Source organism: Pyxicephalus adspersus, chromosome 1 (assembly GCF_032062135.1).
Source record: "Pyxicephalus adspersus chromosome 1, UCB_Pads_2.0, whole genome shotgun sequence".
NCBI lineage: Eukaryota > Metazoa > Chordata > Amphibia > Anura > Pyxicephalidae > Pyxicephalus > Pyxicephalus adspersus.
The window spans coordinates 93,314,670-93,340,453 of record NC_092858.1 but is presented as its reverse complement, the minus strand read 5'-3'; the positions used below and the strand labels follow the sequence as shown (position 1 = coordinate 93,340,453).

Genomic DNA, 25,784 nt, shown 5'->3' with positions numbered 1-25,784 from the left:
TAACGATGCCATCTGAGCCAGATTATGATGTCATGATGGTGAAGAGACTCATTCTAGAATACAATTCTTAACATTACTGTGTCTGGCTTTGAGATTGGGATAAAGCTAAACTTGTCCCAGGCTTCTGTATCCCTAAACTTGTTGAAATTAGCCCAGAGTTTATCCAAATTTGTCATTAGTTTAAAGCTGGCACCATAACCCTGATTGTCTGGGAGGTTTATGAGAGCCAGAATATCAACAGGTACAAAGTCCGTCTGGTTACACAGCAACTCCTGGACCACATACCTATTGGGTAATTCATCTTTGGGGCCATTATTCCTAAATCTAACCGCATTCCTCCTCTTTAACACTTGCCTCATATAGATATCACATAGGGGGGCCCTGTGACTCCAAGCATTCTGAGGGGGTACCTGGCTAGAACCACTACTGGACTCATGGATGTTTGTGGCTGACTCACTAGAGGGGGAAATCACTTGTAAGAGCTGGCACAATCTACTCACAAAAATACTCATGATTATCTGAGAAATGCAACGTACCCTCTCATCAGACAAATTACCATCAACATTACCCTTCCCTGCATTATTAGCAATAAGATACACCTGACTACCCTGACAATTGATATCTAGATTTTCATGTGAGTCCATTTGCTGGGCTGCACCGCTGTCTATTGCTTCCAGCTGGGCAGACTTGTCACCTATTACCTATAAGCAGGTGTATCTGATGCAGTATGAAAGTTCTCTTTGCTGCCCTCTGCTAGCTGTGGTAATAGAACAGATTCACCCTTCTGCTGATGAATTTTCCCGGTTACTCTTCCATCCTCAGACACGCCTTTTCACTGATAAGAAAATAGTGGCTGCTACAAAACAGACTTTCTTAAAGATGGCAATTTTGAGTTGGTATTTTCTAGGGTCCTCAGTCCCTTCAAAGCAATCTTTCTCTTTTCAAGTCTCTCCTATAGGCCCTCAACTGAGCTGAACTTTCAGATCACAGAAGCAAGTTCCATAGCCAATGAGTTCAGCTTTTGATTTGCAGATTTTGATTTATATATTCCTTCTATCTTTTAGTTTGACTAAAACAGGTTTCGTGCCAGGTTCAGCTCATGCTGGCAGTCTGTTGCTTTATGCCCTGTCACCTTTGCAGGGTGTTTGACTGTTGCTGGATCCTCAGATTGACTGGAAGCCACGTTAGCCCCTTTCTCTGGGCCGCTGCACTGCACTGCTGCCTTCCCATTCACAAATGATGGACGGATCTGACGTGATTTGTGGGCCGTAGTCGCCGACCCCATCTCAGTCTGGAGGTTTGACTTTCTGGGCTGATGGAGTCACAGTTGCCGTTTTTTTGGTATTTTCAGTGCTGCTTTTACTTAATTCTCTCCTTATTTATGTAATTCTATTACCTTATTTTGTATGCATGGTCTCTGCCTCATATCACTTCTCTTGTTCTGTATGCTGGCTGTAATTATCAGTATTTGACCTTATTCTATATATATGGATTCTGCACAGTACAGTGAGCCTCACCTATACAGTGCAAATGTTTCAATCAGAAACGAATTTTGCTGGTCAATGATGGATGATTTTTTCATCTGGTTGGACGAATGATCAAATGTTGCTTTATTTTTACAGTATTGGAATACAAAAGAGCAATCAGTATTAAAAATAAAAAACAGTTGAACAGGTTAAGGAAACCATTTGCTGTCCAGGTTCCCTAACATTAGTAACATTAGTTTTTAGATTTGTTGGTTGGGGTAATGAAATGTTCCCTTATTTTCATGGATGATTGCTAAGGTAGTAAAAATTTCTACAAAATCAAAGTTCAAAGGACTGTTTCAGTTGCTCATCACATATCGCCTGATTTATCATAGGTATCTATCGGCTGATGAAGTTTACTTACTTTACTGCTCTTTGACAAAGTTTGTGATGTTGTTTTGAAGGTATGAAAAATTTCAGATGTTTAGTTGTATCAGAAAAATCATCAACAAATGTTTGATCAGCACAATAAAGTCTACATGTATTAGAATCATATCATCTGGTACCTATGATAGTATCAGGATTAAAATGATTCTGGTAGTTAGAAAATATTTATACACCAGTCTATTTATAAGGACCCTTAAATAATTAAATTAAATAATTAAATAATTAAATTAAATATGTGATAAAAGTACACTTTTAGCAGTTTTATTGTATTAGGTGACAATCACTTTCTATTAGCTGTTACATTCCATACTAACTGTAGCCTTTAGGCCCAACTCAGGCACAGTATAATAGGTTCTGACAGGTCTGTATTACCAGGAACCAGAGCACACAGTGGTGAAGGGCTGTTTTTTGACATTCTATTCAAGCCTTGGCAGTGAATGTTGGCTTCCATTCAGTATTGGGTTTTAAAGAAAGCTTTGGATACACACTGATATAATAGCGTTATATGTCAAAGGATTTTCTACGTAAAGGGGATCCCTGATTAAAGCCTTTGCATTTAGCAAAAAAAAAAAAAGAACACAGCATCACAATTCTTGGAAGATATCTGGAGTTCTGTTGTTTTTAGTCTTCCCTAGTTACTGTAATAACAGTAACTAGGAAAGATTGAACAATAAAATTACCAAAATTGTTAACATAGACATAAGGACAGACTAAACACACATGTGTAGTCTGCATATTAAAAATTCTATTTAGGTGAGAATGGGTGGTAAATAGTTTTGTTTAAACTGTGATATCAAGGTAGAGATCATTGTGCAATTGATACAATTTTGAGTATTAACAAAAAATCTGAGGTTCTAATCATCTTCTATGTAAAATGTATAATCTGGAACTTAGTTTCACTGTTAAATACATTGAAAATGGTGAAATACACAAGGCACGTTATTGTTCTACAAATCATTTTGCATAGATTCTTTAATTCTAAAAGTATCTCATTAATTTAATTTTTAAAAACTTTCAAAGAAAGCAAAGTACATTACATGGTTAAAAAAATTGTAGGGTATATTAAAAAAATGCTATTTAATGCTAGAAATACTTGTGTTACTTTTTCAAATATACAATAGAAGCTTCATATAGATTGCCGAATCCAGGGCCCCACTGTAAACTTTAATAGGGTTATGGTATGAAATATATGTAATGTGACATTAGATTGGCAAACTGGCAGCTAAAAGTCCCTAAACATAAAAACAGGTTGAGCACATCTGAATAATATTCTAATGCATTAGGAAATGTGGTAATGTTAAACTTTGAGTTCCTCCACTTGCAGCCACAGCCCACCTTCAGCTCGTAAGATCAGTTCAGGCTTCCGGCGCACTGTCTTAGTGGGATCCAGGCTCACTTTAAAGTGTAAAAGTGTAAGAGCCAGAACCACTTTCATCTCAGCCATGGCAAAGTTTTGTCCTATACAGTTCCTGTAAGTTAAAAAAAAGTGTTATACTGATTACAGAAAAAAAAAAAATATTTTTTTTGTTTCTTCCACAAACATGATTTATGGCATCTAATAACCGAGCTGAAGGATTTATTATCAGTTTTAAAAATGGTTTCTGTTGATATGGCAAGCTTTCAAATAAAAATATTTACAATTTTTTATACAGTTCATATTTTATATTAACATATAAACATATACTAATGACTACCCTTCACACATTTACAGTCATTAAAAAATATATTGACATGAAAAGTAGGCACAGCATACCTAAAGTAATCATTAAAGGGGCTTTGGGCTCCCTCAAGGCCCTTGTTCCCTTTTTCTAGAAAAAGTCGCAATAGTCAAATCCTTGGCTAGCATGCCCCTCCTGCACCTTTCTATTGGCTCATTGCTATTATGGTCAAGCTTGCTGGTCAGTAGAAACTTGTGGGAGGTGGCAGGCCAGCCTTCAGTACTACAAGAATGTTTTAAAGCTATGCAAATACTGCCTTTGTTGTTTGAAATGTTTACCCTTTAGTTCAAATATCCAGGAAAAAAAATTTATATACATATATATATAGATATGTTTTTAAATGATATCTTACAACATCATAAACACTTGACTTGTAAACACACTCACAATTTTAAACTACTTTATTTGATTTCATACACACATTTGTCACATTATTGCATGCTAAGCTGTGACCACCATCACAAATCTAGCACATCTTTACCTGGGTCCAGCAGAAAAGGGTACAAAGGCATGTGAGGACCTCTCCTGTGATTGTTGAGGATCAAAACGATATGGATCATAAACCTAAGGAAACAAGAGATAGCGCTGTGATTTCATCATGGTTTTGTTTGTTGGATTAAACTATAGGACAAAATTTAAATTGGTACCTCAGGATTCGGCCAAACAGCAGGATTGTGATGAGTTCCATATATACTTATGAGACAAATGTTTCCTAAGGAAGAAAAAAAATTATTTGAAATTTTAGGATCAATGAGGGTTTGTGTTGATTGATAAATGCAGCACACATTCATATGCATCATTTTAGATCTGAGAGACCTTATGAGTTCTCCTAAACTTTTTCTAAACTGCATTGAGTTTCTTTTGCATTCACATTGACTTGGGGAAGTTTTGTAGCAAACAAATGCATGTGTACAAAGGCTATTACACAGTTGTTGTGAAGATATTATAGTAATTAAAACATAACATTTTTGTTTTGTGTTGGTACTTTATATAATTCATACTGTCCAATAAGAAAGGGAAGGTTCCCCCATGTATGTTTGTCCATAATAAACTTGCTTATTAGATTCATAGTATATAGTTATAGAAATGTGTAACCTTTTTTAATATTAAGCTATTCATCTGTAATGTTGAGCGTATGGGTCTGATTTTTTAAAGCTCCCCAAGGCTGGAGTATACGGAAGTGAACCTGGGTGATACAGCAAACCTAGAATGGATTTGGTAGAAAATGTTTTTAATCAAGGAGCAGATCCATTCCAGGTTTGTTTGATCAACCGGCTTCACTGATGAAAGTGTATCCTCCCCAGCCTTGCAGAGCTTTAATAAATCAGGTCCAATGCTCCAAACTTATGTAGAGTAACTCGAAAGTTTAAATAAGATGAGAAAGTACCTTTAGGAATTATTTTCCCGTCTGGAAGAGCAATGTCCTCAGTGCACCGTCTAGACACTGCTGTTACAGGAGGATGTAGTCTAAGGCTTTCCTTGATGCACATGGTGGTAAATGGAAGCTGAGACAGGTCATCCCTGGAAAAATCAGGAAAAAAAGTATATTATTTGTTAAATAGTCCTTGTTTTTGCTTTTTAGACAGCACATCATGTCTTATACATTTCAAAGCACACCCATATATATATATACATATAGGTGTATCTATGGAAATAGAAAATATTTTTTTCATTACTTGGAAAAACTAACAAAACTTCAAGTGTCTTTATGAAATAATTTATTTTCAAATATAACAACCTGAAGAAAGCATCTTGCATTCCACCAGTTAAACTAGATCAGGGGCTTATTATTTTCAAATTTGGCACAGATATGCTAAAGTTCTTGCTACTGAGCTTTTACCTTTCAAGTCAAAAGATTAACTCCTATACTTCCCAGGAATGTCAAAGGAAAAGATCTCTTTTCCAGGAGGGTGAGGGGACTCGGGGAGAAAAAAGATAAGGGGTTAGGTGGAGTAGAATCTCAGGTAGTTGTAAAAGGGAGATTGGTTGGTGAAGTTGGAAAGGGGGGCTAAGATTTGAGTTTAGAAAGGAAAGAAGGGTAATGCTGTTCCAGGAGCTGAAGGAGGTAGACGTTGACCGCCCACTGACCCTTGAGAGGCTGGGATGGTTGTGGTTGCCTGAGCAGGTAGGGGTTCTCAAAGTATTATTTGGAACATCATTTCAGTGGTTGAAGGGACCCATCTGAGGTATGGCATCTCTGAAGAGAAATGGTAAAGGGAGTGCATGCTTAAGATAATATTCCCGAGTTGGTTGGTTGCGGCTTGGTGCAGCAAGGTGATTTGGTGGCAGACCCCAAGTTTTTATTTTGGTGGTGGTCAGGGCTTTCAAAGACCTGTAACACCAGTGCCTGATGTTGATAATAATGTGAATAAAAGAGAGTGAATGTTAAAATAAAACGGCACTGTGGCTATTTAAACCCATTGGAGGTGTGGAGTATTTATTGATCGGACAATGTGGATTATATTGGGAAGGAGAAAAGGCTGAAGGGTGGGTTGGCATGGCCCTTGAGGTGGTTTAGTAGTAGAGATAGTGAACTCTGAGCTCTCCTAAGTCTAGTCTTTTTAATTCTCTGGTCTCAGTGATACTACTCCAATACTATACTATTCAGGACTGACAATTCACTTTGGGAATTGGCATTAATGGTGGTTAAAACTAATTGCCCACATTCTCTGAAGGGCTTTAATTTTTTTTCCCTACAGTACAAATGTGTAGTTGACTGGTAAAAAGAAACCCCATTACATGCCACGATGAAAATAAGGAATTGGTTGAATGAGACTTTGACTCTACCTAGCAACTATATCAAATGGGATTTCTTTAAAAAACAGGTGTAATAGGGATTTGCAAACCTATGATTAAGTGGTAATTTTTTTAAATTGATCAAACTGATTAGTAAGCAAAGATGACATTGATATACAAGAGCTGACCTTGTTCTTTAATGTGCATGTATAGTAAAATATGTTTTTCTTTTAATTTTGCAAAGAGTAGGGAGAGGATAAAAATCCATATTAGAATATTGTTTGAGGTATGTAATTTGCTGAGATTTCCCTTTTCACAAACTTAAAGATTTTTCCACCATAGACAATTGTCATCAGAACATTTTTATCTATTAGATTTCTGGCCAACTTTTATTCTCATAATAATTCAATATTGTAGAATTTTGCTTTATTTTCTGTCTCGGTGTGAACAGTCCCCTTGACAATTAGAAAGGGGCCAATCTCTAGTGACTAGGAAATTGACAGCTGGTCTAAATTATCCCTACTCTGTCCAAGACTAAAAAAAAGTTTCCATGCACTTTATTCCCTAGAAAAAAAAATGAGATAGGATTAAGAAAAAACAGCTGATAAAAAAGGTTTTAAAAAGTCTTCTGTGAGTACTGTGACTCCTCTGCAGCCATAGGCAAAGATGTCAAAGGGGACTCTTCCTTCTCTAAGCTCAGACGGATGTGGTGCAGGGTGTGGAAATACAAGCCTTGGTAGCCTTGTTTTGTTCCACAGAAATTCAGCACAGGAATTTTCACAAACATGAACACAATAGATGAGAACAGGTAGGGCTGATACAGTAAGCATGTTTGCAATTTCAGTTTAGTAAACGTGAAGTTACTAGGACTTCTAGCAATAAATTTATTTATTATATATATTAATTTTTATTAATAAAAATATTATAAAAAATAAATGTATTTTATTTATTCATTCTTTTTGTAACATTACCTAAATGCAGTTCCTGAATCATTAGCAGTGAGAACATGAGAGGTAACCAAAATTCATCAAAAAAAGGAATGCAAAACAGCAGTTGCTAAATGCTCATCATTATACAAGGAATAAGACTAAAGTTACGGAATAATAGTTAACAATAGTTTCCTGATGACTAGAACCTTCTTGAGTTATTTTCATAAAAAGGGGAAGGCCACTAACAATAATGTATTTAGAAATTTTTAATACAAACTCTTACAAAATGTGGATATACTTTTAGTAGACTGTAAAAATAGTCAAGTTTACCTATTCTAAACAGGGTAGATTTCATCAGGAGAAATGGAACCTGCCCTTTTCTAATTTTCTTTATTAACTTATAATAATTTAATAGAATCTGACCCAAACCATTACAGTTTTCCTTTCATGAACTATTTGTGGTGAGGCAAAGTACTTACCATTCCAAATGGTGTGTATCTTTCCCTTTAATCAACTCTCGGATCTCTTCTCTACATTTGTCCTGATATTCGGGGTGACGAGCCAAGTTATATAGGATCCACGAAAGTCCACTGGCTGTGGTATCATGTCCTAATTTATAAAACAATTGTAATTAGCACTAATAAAACTTTTAACAAAATATAATTTTAAGAAATCCATTTTCTGAATTAGTATGGTGTGAGTTTTTTCAAAGATTGGTATATACAGTAGTTTTGTTTCATAATAAAATAGGATTGTATTTGCTAGGTAATAAATTACCAGGGCATTGTTAGCTAAACAAATAAACTAGGAGGCCAACAGTAATTTATTTCAGCTGTTCATAGCAATCCTATATTACTGGATTTTTTCCAACACACATGGCATTAACATGAATAACATGTCAGCTTCTATAAGGTGTTCGGTTACTACTCTCAATACCTTCTACTTATTGGCTTTGCTCATTGTCCCTGGCGTTCAGCTTCACTTGGTTCCTGTCTGTATTTATTAAGACAAATGTAAACCAATCTTCCCTTGCAGGAGTAAGTGTCAACAAAAAGAACAGTCTATGAAGAAAAGTGTACAGCCTCCTGGCAAGTATAAACAAATGAAAAGACAGACTGATCCACTGCCAGTCTAACTTACAGCCACTTCTGTATAGCACCAAATGTGCTAAATAGGCCTCTGGGCCACAGGAAATGATGGGACCCAAATGTTTTTTTCCTTTACCTTCAAACATAAAGGTGTCAGCCTCAGCCCTCATCTCTTCATCAGACAGCTGTCTTCCATTTTCATCCTATGATTTAAATAAACAGAGAAAAAAATTACATGTTTAATGAGCGTTATAAAGACATGCTAAAGTGGCCTTACTACAACTGTATCTGTTATAATGAGAAGAACCTTAAATATTTAAGAGTTCCCATACACAGACCAGTTAAGGGAAGACTACCCCGAACTACACAGCGCTTGATGTTCATGAACAAACTAGAACCCCAGGCAAATGCTTCATATTCTACTCTACTAGTGTTATCACAGTGCAGTTGATTTACTAAAAAAGTTTAGACTGTTCACTTAGCAAAGTGAAATATTACTTTGTAATGCATTTCCACTTAGCTTAGTAAATGATGTTAGGCTCTGCTGGCACAATACATCATGACTTGCTGCAGACCAGACATAGGAGTGCCCATGCTGACCCTTTTCCACCATGGTGAAAATGAAGAAGGTGGCCTTGTTTGATGAATCACATTTTCATTTAGATTATGTGCATAGCCAAGTGTTTGCATCATTTTCCTGGGGAAGAGAAGGCAGAACACTATGCTATGGAAAGAAGGCAGACTACAAGAGGCAATGGTGCCAAATACCACTGGTCACTTTCACAGGTCCTGTGGAATATATGTCTTACCGAGTTGTAGCTGTTTGATGCCACAAGAGGACAACATTAGGAAGGTGGGTTACAATTCAATATTATTAGTATAGAGGAGACTAAATTTTCTTGGCAAATAAATGACTTATTAACATTTCAGTGAACATGTTTATTACATTATACTAGCTGAACTCTTCCCTGATTAAGCTTTGGTGCTGATTAGGAGACACCATACACAAAATCTATATATATGTGGATAACAGAATAATTCTTTAAAAAATTCTTGCAGTTGTTTATATTTGTAATGGGGTGATGTGGCTATTTTGGATACAAACAGCAAAAAAGTCATTTACTGGGAGTTGTAGGAGCAGGGGTGCATCATTGTGTTAGTTCCTGTACATTTCTACAAACTTTTTTCCCTGACATAGTCTTTGACTAGGTAAAAACACGATCTTGGCTTAATGGTTGGCCAGCAAAAGAGAAGAATCTCTGTGATGAGGTCAGGTATTGGCTCACATTTCTCTCATGTCAGCATGTTTCTTGTCAGCACATGTTCATGCACCAAAACCTAATTGGCTTATAGTGCAGCTCTTTCCTTTCTCAGCCTGAGGGCTCCTGTTCAGGGGATTATACGTTGAAGGACCTATGCATTGGGCTACTTTCTTATATACTACTAAAGTCCCACCTATAGCAAAAACATTCTATACTGTGAATACAAATATGGGGGTGTAGTACTAGAGAGACCTTTACAAAAAACCTAATTAAAAACTAATTTAAACTGTGACCTGTTAAAGGTGCACTGACATTTGTCTGTCTGTTCTATGGAGCACCACCAGCTACACATTGAGCCCTACTTATGACATTATCTGTTTAGTAATATCTGCCTGGAGCTCAATTACAAAAGCCAGATATGTGAGCTCTGAAACAGGAGATATTACATAAAAAGTATTTTGCAACTTCTGAATCAGATAGCAACATTTCCTAAATGTTCTTACACACCTTTGACAGTAAGAGGATGTCAATGAAATCTGTGGTCTTCCCTTGCTTGGACTTTATCCAGTTCTCTGCCCCCTTTTCTTGTAGCGCTTTCTTCCTCTGCTGAACCACATCTGCAGTAAAATCGTGCACTATTTTGCAGGCTTTTCTGAATTTTCTTCCATTGGAGGATAATCGGTAAATGAAGTCAAAATGGTGGGGAAGACAATGTTCACGTTTCACCACTAAGGAGCTAAGCTCATAAATTGCAGCAATATAATCACTTGGTTTCCTGTAATGAGACATAAGGATTTTACCTTGGGAAAGGTGCCTAAATCTAAAAGTGCATCTAAATCTAAGAACAAAAATGTAATACATTTAGGACCGGATGGGCTGCAAAGTGGTGGCTGCATTTGTTTTCATTTTCAAGCTTTTTTCCCCTGGTAATCATGTCAATAACACACTTACTGACATACTGATAACACCATATGATCTATGGAAAAGATGCTTAGCCCCTCGGACAGAACTGCAGAACACCTTTTATTCTGCATTGCACAGAGTTTTTCTAAGATATTTGCTAGTTACATTGTAACAAGCAGAATGTATAGGAAGTTATCAACAATATTTTTGATGGATCAACAGATATGACAAAACACAATCAACGGTATATTTAGAACATAGCAAATAAGAGAGAAATTATCTTTAAATCTTGTTAGTATTTCTAATGAAATTAAAGAATTACTCTTGGCAGTCACTGTCATAGCTGAATGTGCACTTCAGAAGTGAATCCAACGTCATCAAGCTGATGTGTTCAAACATATCCAGCGACATGGAGCCTCCCTTATACAGTCTGCGCCATTTAGCCTGTAGAAAAGAGTCAATGCATTGTATGAAACTACACTTTGGGTAATATAATATTGAATCAGTCTGGATATGGAAATAGAATCACAACAAAACATTATCAACTTAAAGAAGATTAACAATAATGATTACAACTTGTCCTATTACAATAAGTATCCATATTATGTGGCATAATTAATGCTGTCCACCAATCACATTATCAGCCTTACATGAAGTCCCTGGATCAGTCATACTGGAAGCAATCACACAGGTACCCATGACATGTATAAGATACTCCCAGGACTATGCTTACCCAAGGTTGAGAACCACTGACCTAGCATTTAGAAAACTATGTTGCTGCAAATATCAAAAAATTGAACTTACATGCATGATATCAGTACTTTCATTGAAGATCTTCACATAATTTTTCAGGATATCAAAATGAAATCCAGGGGTCAGGAGACGACGATGCTGACCCCATTTTTCTCCACGACTGAGTAGTAGGCCATCTCCTGAAGGATAAAAGAACTAATTTATTTAATCCTTATGACATTCTCTGTACCTGTTGTTCCTGCAGTTTTGATTTTTGGCACCGCCTATCTGTACAATTACAAACATTCTCTCTTTTTAAGGAATTAAAATTCCAGGTTTAAAAAAATTAAATATATTGGAATAACCATATACAGAAAAACAACTCACCTAGCCAGGGTCTCAGAAAACCATAGAACAATTCATCCTTAGGAGCAATGAGAGCTGCAAAATAGAAATAATGGACTGCTGAAAATGCTCATTTCATATCAATAACTTTAAAAAGTAATTCATGATATATAGTGCGTGCTGAGTAATAGGAGAAATGTGGGGGGAAGGATCACTGGTTATTGATAGCAAGCAATTAGTACATCTGAAAGCTTCAATGATGATGATAGTTTGCTGCATGAAGAAGGAGCTAAATAATGGTGGGGGAAACAATCCAGCACATTAAGTGTAAATCAGACAATTCTTCTCATGGGAGAAGAGGTGTAAAAGCTTGGAAGGTCTAGTGTAGTAGACATCAGATGCCAAAAATTTAATGTTAGAACAAAAAGATAAAAAATAGATTGTCAGGCAACTATAAAGATATTTTTTTCCAAAATAAAGAAAAGCTTTGGCAGTAGTATGTATAGCACAATATTATTTGAGTTGTGTTTTATTATAGCTGTCCTATATAGAGTAACATGCAGTCCTATAGAGTGCAGTGGAATGAAGATATTGTTTGGTGTTTAAAGTTCAAAAGTCAAAGGCATTTATACATGTTAATAAACACAATATGAATAACTAACATACATCACCATAAAAACAACAATAACTTCCTTCGGCAGCATAAAGAACCACATTTGGGACCTGATTTACTAAAGTTAAACTGTCTCAACTAGAAGAATAAAAGGAACAGCAGAATTTTGCCCATTTGAGTGTACGCTTGTGCAAAAGATTTCATCGATATAAAGGATATGTAAAAAGATATAAAGGACTATATGTAAATGTTTCAAGTCAGATAGATAGGAGTTGTTCTTAACATATTTTCATACACAAAGGTGCAGTGAACTCTTGGGGTTCACAAATCTTGAAATTTGAAAACTACTGTGGACATATACAAATAGTTGCTATGATAATAACCAACTCCCAGCCAGGTGATTACTCTGCATACTGCACTCTAAATAATATTCACCAATCGAACTAATAATATACCTTGAATATTGATAATCACTAATTATAGTGGCCTATTTATAAAAGGAACAGAAAAATCTTCTCCATTTTAGAAGCCCAATCACCACTTTAATACCACCATATTTATAACATGGGAACAGGTTTATTTCCTGGCAATCAGACTTCTAAAACTAGAGAATAGAGATAAGGTAATACTTCTAAAGTGGCAATCATAAGCTCTATTTACTTGAAGTATCTGTTTGCCATTTTCCTGCAAGCTGCTGTAAAAGTGGCAAACAAAATGAGGAAGGCCCCTGATCCCCATTATGGCCTAGGGCAGTGGTCCCCAACCATTTGGATGGACCAGTAAATTTACAGACTCTGGCCTGCACATGCGTGGGGAGCAGTGTGTCACTGAAAGAGGAAGAAACTACCCCCACAGTGATGTCATGAGACACAACCCGCCCACTACCGAGCCTGCAATGCATACGGGAGACATGGTCCGCGGCTCTGGCCGATGTGCCCCCCTAAGTGGGATCCTTCTCCTGACCCCGCTGGGGGGTGCACTGGCCAGAGGGTGGACCACCAACATGTTATCGCAGACCATAGGTTGGGGATTGCTGCTGAAGCCCTTCACTGAGTGAGTCTCTGTGCTCTCGCGGCCCAGCTGTCAGGTGGTTGGAGACCCCCTGCCTAGGGTGTTCTCCATCTTTAAAGTAGTGAAACAACTGGACTGAGGAATTTTTTCAATTTCTTTTATCCTTTTCATATCTGAGATCCCATTGGAGAGATTTTACCTAATTTCAAGAACCGTGAATATAGATGCCACAGTTGAGAATGGGCAGCAATAAAAACAGTGTTGGATGTTTTAAATCTTACTAATACGAAAATGTGTAGGACAGAGTTCTTATTATTGCCTGTCTTGACTTTAAGACATATTCTTTGAGGACTGCATGTGTAGGGTTATTATATGTACCTTTTTTGAACATGATTAGGTTATCCAGTAGCATCACACAATAAAACAACTTTAGTAAATCAGGCCCTTCGCATAGACTTTATACATCTGTATCTGTCTAAACATTCCATGTCCATAAAGAATCATAAAATAAAACACATATAAGAACACCAGACAAACAAGACAAACATGAACTCCGAAAAAATCATAACATAGACAGAAATAGCAGATAATTAGGAAACATAGAAGCATGTCCAGGAAAAAGCAAATATAATGGTAAAACTGATTATGAACCAATTTCCACCAATCAAATACTGAATTGTTTTCACTGATTTGCTATTTTTTCAAAGGTGGCTAGAGATGGTGGCCACAATATTGTGTCTTGTTACACACTTAATACCTATGTTTAATCTTGAGTTCTGTTTTTTTCTAATGCACCCGAATTACTGAGATTAAGCTAACAAATATTTATTCTGCATGCACAATGCATGCTTTAGGTATGGATCAGATAATGATCATCAAATCTAAATGACCTTAGTTTTTTCATATCTAATAGAGGTGAAGGTATGTTATTAAATGGGGCATTATCAGAAGCAATCATGGTCTTTATTATAAACTACTTTTACTTTTTGCAGCTGCAGTGAAAGTAAAAAAGTAAGAGTGAAGCTAAAACAACAAGTAGGTGTTGCATGATGCAAGGCAAGCATTCCTACAATATGCACTATTTGGCATTTAGGACCATAAACATAACTGAATGTCATATATCCTACCAGCATCAGCATCTAATAGGTATCTGCAAAAGCTGGAGCACATGACAAGCTGGAGAACATAAACTGAAGAAGATGAGAGAATAGTCTACCTGGAACCTGCAGGACTGACTTAATGCTAGTGGGGTGGAAAAGCCTGATAATAGGATAATAAAGACTAAACCACCAGGAACAGCCATAGACGTACTTCTTCACCAGTTCATTTGCCACCAGTAATCCTTCTTCTGTACCCTTGATCTAGAGTGGTGGGAAGTTACAATCAGATTGATAGTAGTCATGCATGCACATTTAAAGTATATGTAAACCCATTTATCAAAATCTAATAAAAGATTTGACATAATAGTCATTTTCAATTTTTTTAGATTTGCAGCTTTTAATAAAATAATATCTGTAATAAAGATGTTTGTGCTGGCACTTTTAGTTGTATGCTGACAGCAGTGTTTCCCTGTCTTCTTTCATTACTACCTGCAAACAGACATCGTACAGGCATGTGCAACGTCATCAAGACATTGGGCCTGATTTATTGAAGCTCTCCAAGGCTGGAAGGGATACACTTCATCACTGAAGCTGGGTGATTGAACCTGGAATGGATTTGGTCCAGTATTGAAAACATAAAGCAAATGACTTTTAGGAAATACAATCCAGGTTTGCTGGATCACCCAGCTTCACTGATGAAAGTGTATCCTCTCCAGCTTCCGAGAGCTTTAATAATTCAGGCCCATAATTGGAGGGCATGCAAGAAGAAAGAAAGTGGCTGCAACAAGGCTGCAGAAATCAGTAATGCTGATTTGCAATATAGTATAAAAACAGTATTTATTGGAATTTAAAAAAATGAAATTCTTTTTGACAACCAGATCTTTAGTAAACAAAAAATCATCACGTAGGGTTTACATGTACTTAAGGAAGTCCACAGATCCAGAAACTTGAGCCCCAATATAACCACTAGTGGATATATTGTGCATTATAGCTAATAAGATTCAATTTGTAATTTTCCTGGAATAGCTGTTGCAAGCCAGTGGCTTCTAAATGTCTTTAATCTGGAATCATTATTTAAAATACTACACACATCTCCTAACAAAAAGTGCTGATTTTTTTTATCCTGGCAATGATTCTTCAACACCATTTACTTTTAAATGTGGCTGACTCAGGTTGTTGTGCTCTTCTTATCATACGTTTGTTCTTTTATTATTAAAAAAACACTATCCCGCTGTATATTTGTAAGCAGACAATCCAGAACAACTTTTGGCTTTGATTCCATTTTCAGCTCAAAACTATATGAGGTAGTTCTAGTACAAAATGTTTAGTATACAATTGTACATATTGGATCACATTCAGGCTATGTTTAGTTTAATATCAGCACCGCTCAATACCCATGGGCACCATGGATTGCTATTAGTTTATAGAAGATGACTACAGCTTTTTTTTAGGCATTAGCAAGCACTTGTTTGCTTGCAATTGGAAGCAGTGCAATTTATTTCTGAGGTTGTATGATGGATTTATGTCATGGAAGTGCTTGAGCACCTTTTATACACTGAATCTGACTGTATACTAATGCAACCACAAGCAACAATCTGTAGAAAAAAGAGTAAAAACAAACCGATTGCCATGGTTCTGATACCCACTGCATTTCCGTGCATTAACAAATGCTCAATATCACTTGGTATGTTGAGCATTAACGTGCACTGCATTAAGGCAGTCCATCCTTTTATATAAGCTGCTAAGACACAACAAATTGGTTCTGCACAAATGTCTCCAACACAGAACTGCAACACACGGCCTTGGTGGTACATTGGATTCATGTTGAAGTGCCATTTAAAACGAATATTACTAAAATACTACAATTTTCATGGGTCCTGAAACTCAGAGATTTATTTATACAGAAGCAGAAGGTTTACACCCTGAGACAAGAACTAATGAAAATATAAAAACACAACCATGCAAAAACCATAAATGCCCCATACATGTTAGGTAAAAAAAAACGTAACATACCATTCTGACTGTAAATATACCAAACATTTTAAAAGGACAAACTGTAGACAAGACAAATAAATCTATGTATATGTTTTTATTTGTTATTTGTAGTAGTTATAAATGCATCTGAGCTTTAGTCTGTCAAATACAGTTTAAGTGGGGAATATTCTCTAATATTATTTTATATCCTTTATATATATTTACTTTTTCACTAATTAGTATAGTATCTTTTTACTATTTAGTATTATAGAATTTGGTGGAGAAATACCAGAATATTCTAGGATTTAAAATACTATTTCTAGTTGTAGATGGGGATGCCATGTTTCTTTGGGACTCTTTGATACAATACCTGAAGCTGCTACTACGGGTTTAACGGTGTCTGGATGAAGAAGAGAGATTAAAGGCAAGGCGGGTCCCATCCATGTCTTCATGGTGTAAGTAAATTGTTTGACTATCTTGCTGACTTCAGTCATACCCTCTTCACTAGGCATAAACTGCAAACAATGATATGGCACAAAGCAAGATTACAGTATAGCAGAGAGAAAAGATTGGTTAGCATGAAAGCAATTTATCTGCATTAATAAGCAGTGCAAGGCTAACAGTAAATCTATGTGAGCCTAGATTATTCCCTGGATGTACAACCTGTATTTCATTGTAGTCACTGTATGCAACTTAATGGCCACCAATTCATATTCTTTGATAAAAAAAAGCTATTTAACATATTTGTAGTACAGAGCTGTGCAACCTGAAGAATAGGACATCATAGGGTTACAAAATCATATGTGAAGGTCCTCATACCTTCAGGTCATGAACCTGCAGGAGTTAATTTACTCTTAGGACATCATTTGCAAAGTAATTTTTTATTTACCAAGGCTATGGTGGACAATGGGTTTTTAAAAAGGACTTATTTATGGCTTGGTAATATTCAATGAAATATGCATTACTCTGTAAGGAAGGCAATGCATGGCATTTTAATTTAGAAATATACAAGATTGTTTGTCTTCTGATCAGCTAGTTTCTGAATCACTGACCACTCATTGGTTCCGTTGATGAATCTTTATTTTTAGTGTGGTTGGGTGTCCCCAACCATGAATAATTATAATGTAAGAATAATATATAGAGTTGTTCTTCTTTCCTCAGTGGCTAGGTGCTTGTTTTGGCTTCTCTTAGCCTATGGAGCTCGCCAATGCAAATCACTATATTTGTATCTGAGCAAGATTCTTGTCATTTGTAACAGCCATAGTGCAATGCAGGGAAAAGCTTGTGGAGGGGACAACACCCCTGAATAATATGGCGAGAGAAGCTTAGAAAAAGCACAGTTACAGATCTAAATTAAGGTACTGAAGTACACAAATGCAAAAAAGCATAATAATGCAATCTTAAAATAAAAAAAAAATATGGTGATAAAATTACTCTATATGTACTAATAAATTGGCAACATCATGTTTCTTAAGTCATCCTGTTCTCATCAACCACAAAAACCTATTAAGCCAAACTTGACGTTGACTACAAATGTGGAGTTTAACCACCACTCCATGTTTAATCATCTTCTAATCACAGTAACAGTCTCACTTAGCAAAGATTATGTTTGGAAGGTGAAACTCAATGCTGACATTCTAGAGTGGGTTGCTGAGGCTATGTCAAGGCAGGTATAAGTACCTTCAGAAACATACCGGTGCCAGTAAAAGTACATAAACCTGAGTACTGTACACGCGTTAATCTGTGCATATTAAAGAATTATGAGAAATGGAAGCCACGTCTAAAGCTTTGCACATAATTTTCTGCATTATATTAGATTGCACAGCATTGTACAGTAACTGGTGTTGCTCTCCATTGTAATGCTGACTCCATAAGTTACAAAATAAATGAATTACAACAATACTTTATTTGTGACTCCCAACAATTATATGTATTATACAGCTTCATTGCACTGCATTGTGAAATAACCAACCTCAAAGTTTACACAACTGACCACTTATTTTGTGTCTACTTTTATGTTCCCTATTTTACCCTTTTATATTGTAAATAAATGTAAGAAAAAGGAAGCAGAACTCTCAGCAAGTATCCGTTGTAATTCTGATGAATTCTAGCAGCTGCAATCTCAAGATCAGAAATCAAATTGTACTTATTATTAAACCTTGTTACCCCTGTCCTAAAAGTTCATTTTCTTAAGGGTACTGAAATGTACAGATAAAAGAGTCACTTTCAAAACTTTTTAGTGTTATTTGTACATACACTTGGGTCTGTGTCCAAAGGTCTCCATTTAAAGTCATGCTCCACCAAGTGTCATTTCTGTGTGATGTTGTAGGAAGAAACATACTGAAAGGCCAAGATGTCCCACTTACCAAATCTATGGGGTACATTAAACCCTTGTGCTCATTATCATGTGCCTTGATGTATGATGCATGACACTTTTCTAGAGAGCGCAATGAACTCCAAGCCTAAAAGAATCTAGAAGGGCAACATCAGTCCTAGCAGTTACCCCAGAGTGGGAGTCATTTGGGTGCTGCCTATATAGTACTGAATCAGATTGTGGTATCAAAAGGACACTCTTTAAATTTTCTAAACAAAGAGAGCTTCTGGTGTCACCAGGTAGCAAGATATTTTCTGTTATCCAGCTTGCAAGGTGTAGGAACTTGTAATGCAAATCAGTAAAATGTTAAGGTAATTCAAGTTTTTTGATTGCATACATATATTGTTGTACTGCCCTGAGTTTTTATTTAAATAGACACATTTAGATAACATAATGGCCCTGATTTACTAAAGCTCTCCAGGACTGGAGAGAATACACTTTCTTCAGTGAAGCTGGGCAATCTAAAAAACCTGGAATGGATTTCTTAAAATCATTTGCTATTTGCTAGCAAATATTTTGAATCCTGGACCATATCCATTCCAGGTTTGCTGGATCACCCAGCTTCACTGATCAAAGTGTATTCTCCCCAGCCTTAGAGAACATTAATAAATCAGGACCATTGTCTCTATAGCAGCATCTCTTAACAGGGTTCATTGGATTGCTAGCATTCCTTCAGATGCTAGGAACTCCTTCAGCAATGAACAGTGGGACACTGATATTCCTGGTAGTGCCCATATAGATGTTTTTCCACTCTCTCAAGCAAGTAAACACTGACACCATTGCACTTTTAGCTGTCTGAAAAAGATTTCCCCCACTGCATGCTTTTCTCTAACTGACTAGCAAAGTAACTATTTACTGCATTAACCACTAGTGATGAATGAAGGTGCCTGGGTTCCATTATATATGGGCTCCTAAACATTCTTTAAACTTTATTAAGCCATTGCAGTGAACTAGAGATCAACGGCTGCTACTAAGATATGCAGTAGGCAGTGCTATAGATGGCTAAAGGGTTCTCAGGGCTGTACCCCAGGTGTTGACCCCTTTGTACAAACATGATCCAGTGCAAGCAGTGTTCCCACCATTCAGAGGTTGTCAAGGTAAACAATGAGCTTGAAGCAAACCTTGGCTATTGCTTTGAAGCTTGATGCTAGCAACCACCTATGTAAGGTTAGATTGCTTACTGGCAACTAATGCAAAGTGTACACTAATGTTTACACTGTCTGTATTTCTTTTGTGATTATTGATATTCATTTTATGTTTACTACTAAATATTTTCTCAGGGTAGTGGTAAAAATGATCTGCTCTGGGTATTTACTGGGTCTACTTTTCTCATGTGAATTGGGGATACATTTTTAGCAAGGTTACAATGCTGTTACATAGTTTTGTTTTTAGAGTGCTTACCATTCCTAAGTGTCCCATAAACCAATTTCGCTTAGGAGGCTCCGGGAAGCAGCGCAGTCGCTGAACATTTTTGATATATGCGTTTACAAACAGCACGACTTTGAGAAACGTCTGAAGGACAACAATGACAAAGAGGAGAAGCAAAGCAGTGACCGCATAGATTCTGAATGTTGTGTGCTCCAGGTTAAGTGCATCCAGCAGATGATCTACTATGGGCAACATCCTGAGGGAAAGAGAGAGAAACTTTAGTTTTATTGCAAAGATCCACCACCAATATACTAATCTGCTTTAATTCCCTGAGCAAATCATAGTGCTTCTTTCAAGGTATTGTATATAAAGCCTAAAAATAACTTCCCTTTAGATCCTTCTCTATAGATGTTCTTGTGCCTGTTCACTGCAGCACCACTGTGGATGTACCAATGTCCTGCATTGAAACCATTTAAGTTTTTTAAATGAAAAGAATAAACTTGTACTTATATCCCTTGTATTTACATTCCACTGCTCCCCTGGTTTCAGGCACTACAAGAACACCCTAAAGTGAAAGTGTCTTGCAGTTGCTTCTGGTAGCAATCCATACACCCCAGCTTTAGGAAATACGGAAGAGGGACACTTTGTAATTTAAGAGAATATGGGACATGGCTGCCACTTCTGCATTTTTTGTACGGTAAAAAAAAATGCTTTAGCATAGATTTTCTAAATAACAAAAATAAATAATTTTTGGAAAATGTTTAATGCAAAAAAACACTTTTCAATAATTAAATAATACACTTTTTAGAGGTATATATATATATATACTCAAAAAAGAGGGGCAACTGAGAATGAAAAAGTGACAGAGAGACTGGGATCTAAAAATGGTTAAGTCACTCCAAATAGGAGACAGGAGAGGTGCCAATCAGAATCAGGCACTGGCCAGCCTTCATTTTAAGGGTAAAGTTGGAGGTTGTTTGACTATCAAGGAGACAAAAGCTTACAATGCAAAAGAAAAAATCTTGTGGAACAATCAAGGATAAGAGAAACCTTAACCTTTTAACTACAGATAATAAAGAAAGTGTTATTGCATACTGCAGAACAAACAGAACATACATAGGAAATATACATGTACACGCCTTGAAATAAGGGATCACTATTGCATCTTCAAATACCATGATACAATAGTGATGTTTTATTGATTTTTATTAGACGAGTGCTTTAAATTGACTGATACATTTCCTCTAGATTGTCTGCAGTGAGTCTCGGGGTTAAATTTCATTACAAAAAGCGGTAACTCTGAGCCACACTCAGGGTGGAACTGAGAGCTTACCTGGCCCTCACGAGCCCGCAGAGACTTCCAGCAATGATGACCCGACATCTGCGTCCACTTGGTGAATCCCGGCCGGCATCTGTGTCCTATTGGCAATGCCCGGCATCTGAGTCCCCTGGCTTCGCATCCCAGCATGTGAACATTGGAGACGTGAGGCCAGGGGATGCAGATGTGACGTTTGTGTAGTTGGCGTGCGTGCGTTGGGATCAGGACCGGCAGGATATTTAAAAAAAGCCAATAAATGTCCATTCACAGATACAAGGTGCACTGTATTTTGATGGGAGGGTGCATTAACCTCCCTGGTAGTATTTCCGAGTTTGGCTCGGGGTTATTTTTCAGTTTCAAAAGCGGTAACCCGGTGGAAATGTAAGGGAGTTTTTAAGTCTTACCTGGTCTCCGCATGACTGCTCCGTCCTCCAGTGATGCACATGGCATCCTCCAGCGATGCCCGGCATCTTCTTCCTCTGGTGATGCCGGCTAGGCTATGCGAGCTTGCAGCTTTGTGCGACTGGGAGGCACAACCAGGGTCAAATTTAAAATAATAAGTATTTTTATGTACCACATTGACTTTTGAGAATGCTTTTTATTCAGACAGCCAGGGAGGTTACCACATAAAAGCCACCACTCTTACCATTGAAGCCACAATGTACAATGGAGCTTTACTGTTTACTGGGGATAAACTAAATCTGTTTCTTCACATGTACAATCATGGAGACGGGGGACACCAGCATCGGTAATTTTTTAATGCTAAAACTATTTTGCCTTTGCTCCTTTCATTTATATTGCTGGAGTAGTTAGGAATTGTAAGTCAGAATGGGCAGCAGCACAATGATTAGGTCATTGATAAGCATCAACCTGAGCTATGTATGATGTACCCTCACTTTCCCACCATAAATGAGAACAAATTACAGAAATACATATACTGCATATTCCTAAATATTTTCTTTACTGTAACGCACTGGTGTGAGCACTGAATTGCACACCAACGCACTTTACACTTTGCACTTTATAAAACATTGTCAGCAGGAAGGAAATTATAAGGAATTACTCAGATAACAAGAAAAACCTGACATGCTCCCTGTCCTGTACAAAACTAGGGTTGAGTACTTTAAACTTTATCTCTATAACAGAAATAAAACATAACATATTACCATTCTTCAAATGTATGTAAGTTTGGAAAAAAAAATAAGTTTAGCACAGTAGACTGTGGATGTAACTGTATTAAATGATGTATTGTATCATTTATAACACTGTAATACTACCTACTATATAACAAAAACATTACAAAGTATAATACTTCAGATCAGTCGCTTCTAATTCAAAATTACACATATCTGACCTCAGGGAGGACATAAAGTCTTACCTGTCATGCAAAACAACCAGGAGATCACATAAACTACTCAGGATTCTAAGAGAAGTGACCTTACATACAAATAGCAACACTTCCTAGTATACTGCACCCATAGCTGAGCATGCTCCCCTCCAACCAATAACATGCTGCTATGGCTTGGTAGCCACCTAGTGCTGAGTTACTAAAATTACATTCTTCTACAGTGATTTTATGGGAAACAAAAACAAATCATTGCAAGCATAGCAAAATAATAATAATAATAATAATAATATTATTATCAATATTAACAATGAATGCTTTTTTTCAATCTCCGCCCTCTACCTTCATCCAAAAACAAAACAAAAAATACAGTGTTACAATTAGGCATGTAATGTTTTCAGCTAAATATGGACTTTTATAATACGGACTTTTATGTGTAATTCTCATGATCTAGCCTTATTCTGTATGTATGAACTCTGCACAGTATCACTTCTATTGTTCTGTATCCAGGGTGTAATTCTCAGTATCTGACCTTATTCTATATGTAGGAATTTAGCACTTCCTTTGTTCTGTACATATTCAGTATGCATGGATGCTTCATCTTGCAGTGAATCAGCAGTGCAAAAGATCAATCCTGAAGTTAAGTTTTACACAAATAAACTATGCCCAGCTTTCCTTGCAGAATTACATTATTAGCATCTCTGTGCTTTTCACATACAGGCAAACCTATTATTGGTAAGAGAGTATATGAGGAAGAAAGAGATGTTGGAATTTTCAATTGCACACCAATACATTCCTAAATTACAGTCCTATTTACTTACACAACCCCACATTATATACCAATATCCTATCTACAAATAATAAATCTCATATATTAATAATACAAGCAGTTATAACACACAATATACACACGATGTACCTGCAAAAGGTAAAACACCCCCTAAATCCACATTTCACCTGGCATACATCCATATTGCATTGCACACTATACACAATAAAACCCTTAGATTTTATACACTACAGTTTCACATCGTCTACCATTCCACACATTCCATGTCCACATAACGTGTCTTGTACCTGCTACAATATACACTGTGTATCCTACACCACACATACTTCACCCCTACATTACACACCATATCATACAAACTGCACACCTTGATTCCATCCCACATTATTAATTATGAAAACACAAAAATTCTATATTTGTTTTTATTGTACAATTCATAAATCACTGTACAGTTGATAGTATTTGAGGTTTTATTTTTTTCCTTTTTTTTTAAATCATCACTATATGGAGAAACTGTGTGCAATGTAATATGGATGACCAGAATAGTGAGGGGAAGAATGGGCTACATTTTATATGCAATTTCATAAGTCCTGCATTTAAAATAAAAGCAAATCAATTTCACAATGTCTCACATTTAAGTAGGAGGTTAGCTCCAAAGTTTATGTTAAATGCTGTTGCGATAGCTGTAAATATAATACTATAATGATGAAGTCAGAGAGACTATACATAACTAAATATAAAAGATTAGAAAGAAAAGAAACTTATATTTTTACTATAATTATCATGTATTTTTATAGTGCAATCATATTTCTGCATCTAGGTATGTCACTAATTGCCTCTCAGAGAGCTCATAATTAGGGATGAGCGAGAAGGCCTCTGACATTTCCTCGAACTTCCGGTGGGTTTGCGAAATTTCGGCAAAACAATTTCGCGAATTCCAATAAATTCAATGGGCCGACTTTAAAACATTATTAGCAAAGCCCCTATACATGTTGGAACCACCGAATTTGCTAGGTAAGTGTAGGAGAACAATGGCAACAAGGAAAACATACAAAAGTTCTAAAAGAACTTCAGAAAATGGCTGGCAAAGTGACAGCAGGCAAAAAGGATAAATAGGAAATATGAAAAGGCCTCCAAAAGGCAGCATTAGGACATTAAACATTAGAATATTGAGAAAGGGTGAACTCAACCCACTAGCAACAGTCTCTGCCATCAAAACAGCAGGACAACGCGTTGCTATTTAATGTACGCACCCCTATTGACATTACATAGCTGCATAACATCTTTATAAACCATGTTTATTAATAATAATAATTGCTAGCTGGCATCATGACCTGGATGACATGTGTTGGGAATGCCACCCATAAAGTTGTGGACAAGTAGTGCGGTGATATAAGGCAAGAATGGAGGACCAGAGACGGAGCGTGGGTCAGCGAGGGCAGTAGCAATGTGTGGCCGCTGGTCAGCTATTGCCAGGCCGCATTGGTAAGAGTCTTGGAGAGCTGGGTGTGGTGCATCGTCAATGCCACCTAGAAGTGTGTAATACAATTTTTGTGAATGGAGTACTGACAGGCGGCAGCAGAAACAGCCGGAGGAGTAGGCGGTGGGCCCTGAGACAAAGCCTAGACCATATTGGTAACTGACATCTAGAGCTGGCTGTAGTGCATCATCAATGTCACCCAGAAGTGTTTAATACAATTTTAGTGAATAGAGTACTGACAGGCGGCGGCAGCAACAGCATGAGGAGGAGGCGGTGTGCCCTGAGATGGAGTGGGGACCTCATTGGTAACTGGCATCTTGACCTGGGTGTAGTGCATCGTCAATGCCACCTAGAAATGTGTAATAGAATTTTTTTGAATGGGGTACTGGCAGGCAGCAGCAGCAACAGCAGGAGGAGGTGGTGGGTCCTGAGACATAGCATGGACGGCATTGCTAACTGGCATCTAGAGCTGGGTGTAGTGCATCGTCAATGCCACCCCGAAGTGTGTAATGCAAATATCTGAAATATGTGATTAAACATAGAAGGGCCAGACCAAGATGTTTTGAGCGCCAGCACTGTTGCTGTGGTCTGTGGTGCCAGAAGCGTTAGGAAGTTAGAAGATATCGCTAGTTTGCATCATGAAGTGGATGACATGAATGCCAACCCTCAATCTTATAATACTTAGCTGAAAAATTAGGCAAAGCCAATGGCACCTATTAGTGTGGCAGTACTGGGGGTTTTCATCTGCAGTTTGTTGGCCTTCCGGAAGCAGCAAAAATGTAAAG

The 25,784-nt window shown here is 37.0% G+C and overlaps 1 protein-coding gene across 2 annotated transcripts; it reads right to left on the bottom strand.

Annotated features, from left to right (window-relative positions):
• Positions 1-2,881: 2,881 nt before the first annotated feature.
• LOC140336257 (ultra-long-chain fatty acid omega-hydroxylase-like) lies at positions 2,882-22,877 on the bottom strand. Of its 2 annotated transcripts, none has more exons than XM_072419252.1 (13): positions 22,763-22,877; positions 20,100-20,322; positions 16,695-16,839; positions 11,669-11,722; positions 11,354-11,481; positions 10,872-10,993; positions 10,154-10,421; positions 8,521-8,587; positions 7,776-7,905; positions 5,019-5,152; positions 4,279-4,343; positions 4,113-4,195; positions 2,882-3,382 (listed from the first exon to the last, which is right to left on the bottom strand). In XM_072419252.1, exons 2-13 carry the CDS (start codon positions 20,319-20,321, stop codon positions 3,211-3,213), a joined length of 1,590 nt encoding a protein of 529 aa, XP_072275353.1. In that variant the 5' UTR covers position 20,322; positions 22,763-22,877; the 3' UTR covers positions 2,882-3,210. The 2 variants fall into 2 exon arrangements, with proteins under 2 accessions (XP_072275353.1, XP_072275351.1); XM_072419250.1 differs by lacking the exon at positions 16,695-16,839 and adding an exon at positions 14,467-14,611.
• Positions 22,878-25,784: the final 2,907 nt, after the last annotated feature.